This window comes from Dendrobium catenatum, unplaced genomic scaffold (genome assembly GCF_001605985.2).
Source record: "Dendrobium catenatum unplaced genomic scaffold, ASM160598v2 original_scaffold_138396, whole genome shotgun sequence".
NCBI lineage: Eukaryota > Viridiplantae > Streptophyta > Magnoliopsida > Asparagales > Orchidaceae > Dendrobium > Dendrobium catenatum.
The window spans coordinates 423,267-428,514 of record NW_021456829.1 but is presented as its reverse complement, the minus strand read 5'-3'; the positions used below and the strand labels follow the sequence as shown (position 1 = coordinate 428,514).

The 5,248-nt window shown below is 35.2% G+C and overlaps 1 protein-coding gene across 1 annotated transcript; it reads left to right on the top strand.

The window, feature by feature from the left end:
* The first annotated feature begins 311 nt into the window (after nucleotides 1-311).
* On the top strand, nucleotides 312-2,396 carry LOC110105320. The gene is made up of 4 exons (XM_020834770.1): nucleotides 312-632; nucleotides 711-865; nucleotides 941-1,256; nucleotides 1,800-2,396. Exons 1-4 carry the CDS (start codon nucleotides 312-314, stop codon nucleotides 2,394-2,396), a joined length of 1,389 nt encoding a protein of 462 aa, XP_020690429.1.
* Nucleotides 2,397-5,248: the final 2,852 nt, after the last annotated feature.

Here is a 5,248-nt window from a genome sequence, read left to right as displayed (position 1 = left end):
ATGGTGTCATCTAGTGGATAATCAAGTGGTATGATTGCATTATAGAATGCAAATGTGGCTAATTTCACAATGGTTGATTCTTCTAATCAATGCATCATTAGGAATCTCTTGATTAACAACAATAGCAAATAGAGGGTGGCTGCAGTTTATGCCAATAAGGAATGAAGTAAAAGGAGGGAACTTTGGGAGATATTGGGAATCCATTCTTCTATTGGATTTCCCAAGGTGGTTGCTGGAGACTCCAACTGTCTCACTTTAAGGGAAGACAAAAAAGGAGGGAAAAGGTTTCAGTACACTCTGGTTCTAAGGAAATGGAGGCCTTCTTTACTAACAATGATTACCATGAGGTAAGATTCATTGGAACGCGGTTCACTTGGTTCAACAACAAATTTGGAGGAGCTCGGATCTTGGAAAGGCTAGATAGGTTCTTCTTAAAATCATTTGTATTAAATTTATCTTCTCAATTGGTTGTTAATCACTTAGCTAGAATAGCTTCCGATCATTGTCCCATCATCCTCAATATTCTCAATTTGAAATCACCAAGCGTGAAGGCAATTAAGTTTGAGGATGTGTGGGTTTCTTATCCGACTACCCTCAAGGTGGTAAAGAAGGCTTGGGCTACTAATTACCAGGTCAGTCAAGATCACATACTAAACTCAAAATTTAAAAGATCTCTTAGATCTCTTTTCTTTTGGAGTAAATCTAAGAAGGTAAATCTAAACTTGTCTAAAGAAAAACTGATGGAAGATATATCGGAGCTTCAAAACAAAGAATCTGATATTGGTTGGCTCTCTGAAGAAGATTGTTGGAAATTAAAAGCCAAGGTGTTGGAGCTGAATTCTATACTGGCTAGATTGAACACATGGTGGAAATAAAGAGCTAAAGTCAAATGGATGGTTGATGGAGATTGCAATTCTAAATTTTTTTATTCCTATGCCAGTGCAAAAAGAAGGTTGAACAACATTGTGAAAATCAAGGATGAGGAAGGGAATGTTCTGGAAGAGCAAAATCAAATTGAAGAAACACTTATTCGGTTCTTTAAGAAAAAGTGGAGGCAAAGGAATTGCAAGCTGGAGGGTTGGCCTAAGCCGATCTATACTTTGAATTGGGATGACAAATCTTGGCTACCAAGGGATTTCTCGTTGGAAGAAGTAGAGTTTTTTATCAATCAGTTGGGAGGCAACATTGCACCTGGTAGTGATGGAATCACTTACTCTTTTTTAAGAGCCTATTGGCGCATTATTAAAACTGGTTTTGTGAATGCAATCAGTTATTTTCTACAATATGGAGAGATGGATAAGTGATGGAAGGATACCTTGACTGTGCTAATCCCCAAAGTTTAAAATCCTTTAGTTCCTTCCAACTTTAGGCCAATCAGTCTTTGTAACTCTATTTACAAAGTGGCAGCTAAAGTTATTTTAAACAGGCTTATCTTGGTTATTCCCAAAGTCATATCAGAGGAGCAAGCGGCCTTCATCCAAGGGAGATCTATTTTAGATCATGTTTTGGTTGCTCAAGAGGTGTTTCACAAGTTCAGGATTTCAAAATCTACTAAAGACTTAGTAGCTTACAAAATTTATATGGAACAGGCATATGACTCAATGAGTTTGGATACTCTTTAAGGAGTCTTGAAATACTTTGATTTCCTTCCATTATTTTCCAAATTAATATTGGAATGTGTGTTAGAGCCAAGGTTTTCAATTATTATAAATGGAAGCCAATCAGAATGGATTTCAGCCAAGAGTGGCTTCCGGCAAGGCTGCCCATTGTCCCCATTTCTTTTTATATTGTGCTCTCAGCTTCTATCAAATGCACTTGCCTTGACTTCCATTGGAGTTAACATTTCTACTTATGGACCACGGATTTCACATCTGCTATATGTAGATGACATTTTGTTATATTCTGAAGCTAGTAAGAAGGTGGTTTTGGAGGTAAAAGGAATCCTATCCAATTTTAGCAAATGGATTGGTCAATGTATAAATATTGGGAAATCTGGAGTTCTCTTTGGAAAGGTGGTTGATAAAAGGAGGAGGAGGGCCATTACAAAAACTTTAGGTACCAAGGAAGTAAAAGAGTTTTCGTACCTTGGAATCAAGATGGCACTTAGAAGATTGAAGGCTAATGATTTTCAATTCATCATTGAGAAATCATTAAAGAAAATCAACACTTGGGGAAGCAATCTCATCTCCTTGGCTAGGAAAATAGCTTTAGTGAATTTGGTCACTTTGGCTATCCCAACTTTCTATAGCACTCACGCCTTGGTTCCTATCAGTATTCTTGAAGAAATCAACAAAATATGCATGAGTTTTATTTGGAATAAGCCCAATGGTAATGTTGGCATTCATTATGTAAATTGGGAGGAGTTATGTATACCTGTAGATAAAGGAGGAAGATGATTGTGCTCACCTACCTCCAAAGTGGCTGAACTGAGAGCAAGGCTTACATGGAGATTTTTGAATAATAAAAATTCTTTTTTATTCAAATTGTTGGCTCCTAAATATGGGTCCAAAATTGAAGAAGATAGTTTAAAGAGGAATGTATCTTCCTCATGGAAAATTATCACTGATGGAGGTAAAGTTCTACAGCCTTTCTTAAAATGGAGTGTGGCTAATGGGTCATCAATTAATGTATTTGAAGATAAGTGGCTGCTGTATAGGAGCTTAAATGAATGGCCTACATTTGTTGTTCCTCAAGGAGAAGAATCGGTATTGCTGGATAGGTTCATTGAAGACAAGGAATGGAATGTGGTTGAATTGCGAAAATTATTTGGTAGTGAATTGGTGGAGCTCGTTTTACACACAAAAATAATGTGTGATCAACGGGAGGATAACTAGGAGTTGATACACAAGAGATCGGGGAGATCAATTTCAGGAATGATTGCTGAAACCAGTGGCGGAGCCAGAAAATGTATCTAGGGGGGGCCTAAATTTTTTTTAAAAAATTTTCCTTCAACTTTTTACATTCGAACTTGGGAATAATATAGTCAGTTTTAAAAAGGATAAAACTTTGATAGCGAATTAGTTTATTTTTTTCCTTCACAAAATGACTTCCAATCATAAAATCACTTGATTACTGCTAGAACAGGTTCAATATATTAACTAAATATGTAATATCAAAAATCTCATTGCACAAAAACAAATCATAAAATCTCTTTAAGATCGAATCAATACACGATTAAGCTAATATCAACCAAGAAAAAAATGTAAATGAATAGGAAATTAAATTGGGAGTGATTTGAATGGACGTACGATGTTAAATCTTTTGATCGTGGACCATTTATTGGGCATTTAAATTTCTTAGTGATATCAAAATTCGGCGATCTTGGGCTCGTTGGATTCGTCTCATCTAGCTGCTCAATTCGACTATAAGCATGTCATGTTTGGAAATAATTTGGTAATCCAAATTATGGTTTAAACCTTCCAAATACACTTTGAGTCTTTGATTTGGAGTCATTTGGGTTAAGATTGAGTCGAATTTGGTGCCATTGGGTTCGCATTTTCGAGACGTTCAGTTCGATTGTAAGTTTGTTGAAATCAGAGTTCTAATGATCTCGAATTTAATTTTTGAAGTTTCCAACTTGATTTTATTTCATTGAAGACAAGGAATGGAATGTGGTTGAATTGCGAAAATTATTTGGTAGTGAATTGGTGGAGCTCGTTTTACACACAAAAATAATGTGTGATCAACGGGAGGATAAATAGGAGTTGATACACAAGAGATCGGGGAGATCAATTTCAGGAATGATTGCTGAAACAAAATATCAATATCAACCTGAGTGTAAATATTCAAAATGGATGAAAAAAGCTAAACTAAGCCCAAGGGTGGAAATTTTCTGCTGTAAACTATTCAAGAAAGCTATTCGAACTTACCATTTTCTGGTTCATAGAAGACTGCAAGAAATTGATGTCCAAGGTGTATGGACGACATTGAAGACATGGAACATATTCTTTTCAAATGTACCAAGATAAAGGAGGCTCTGTCACAAATCAACAAATGGGGATTTGGAATTCCTTTCTTTAAAAACCTTCAAGATTGATGTAGTTGGATGGATCAAACAGCAGCTCACAATGGTATGATTCTTAATTTATTCTACAATGTCCTATTTTTTTTTCATGGAAGGCTAGAAACAGGTTTACACACGATAAGGTGGTTGAAGGTGCTATATCAGTGGCTGCTAATGCAGTATGCTATTCTTCTATATCTAAATTGATTATTAAAGCTAATTTGGATCTACGGGATGTTAACCAGCTCCTTAGGCTATCAAAAATTTGGCATCCCCCTCCATCCGAATGGTTAAAAATCAATGTAGATGCTTCGCTTGACACTTCTTATAAAGCTGGTATTGGAGGTGTTATACATGATAGCAAGGGGAGATTCTTATTGGCTTTTGGGGAAAAATACATTCATTGGGATGTTTATTATTTGGAGCTTCTAGCTATCAAGTCATTGAAATAAATTATTAAAGATTGGATGTTCAAATACTAGGGAGCAATCATTGAAGGAGACAATGCTAATGTAATAAGAAGGCTTCAAAAGGTAAGGATTAATGACTTCAAGGTGAAGAAGACTTTGATTTCTTTAGAGAGTTTAATTAAGTTATTTTATCTTGTGTTGATAGAGGTAGCAACAAGCTAGCCGATTGGTGTGCAAAGTATGCCACGGCTAGCAATTTTATTTGGGAAGACCTTTGCTTGAAAAAGATTCCTCCTTCATTTGTAAAGTTATTGAAGGAGGAATCAACTTTGTAGTTGTTTATTTTTTGCTTCTCTTGCTTTTAATGCATTTATTGCTCTTTAAAAAAAAAGACACATTGCCTAATGATTTGATCCTTACATCTCCTAAACAAGAGTGTGTCATCCCAAAAATATAATTTAGCATCATGTAGAAATTTGTACCTTTGGGAATAAGATATGTTAGTAAAATTTTCCCCACCAAAAATATAAGTCATAATATCAGCATACCAAGGCATACTAATTGAAAGAACAACAAATAAATGCTCATTAGGAAATATCTCATCTATTTCACAGTCATCACATGTAGGTTTTTTTTAGCTCAACTCTAGATAAATGATTAGCCACTTAGTTCTCTGTTCCTTTCTTATCAAGAATTCATACATCAAATTCTTGCAACAAAAGAATCTATCTCTCAAATCTAGGATTGGCAACTTTCATTTTCATGAGAAATTTAATAGTATAATGGTCAGTGTAAATAAGAACACTACTATTAATCAAATAAAATCCTAATTTTA

Bases quoted from the DNA above. Each gene is read 5' to 3' on its own strand.
- LOC110105320 (XM_020834770.1), top strand. From the start codon at position 312: ATGGAGGCCTTCTTTACTAACAATGATTACCATGAGGTAAGATTCATT. The intron at 633-710 runs GTCAGTCAAGAT...AAATCTAAGAAG, and splicing joins CTTGGGCTACTAATTACCAG to GTAAATCTAAACTTGTCTAA. The intron at 1,257-1,799 runs GTGAATGCAATC...TTGTGCTCTCAG, and splicing joins GCATTATTAAAACTGGTTTT to CTTCTATCAAATGCACTTGC.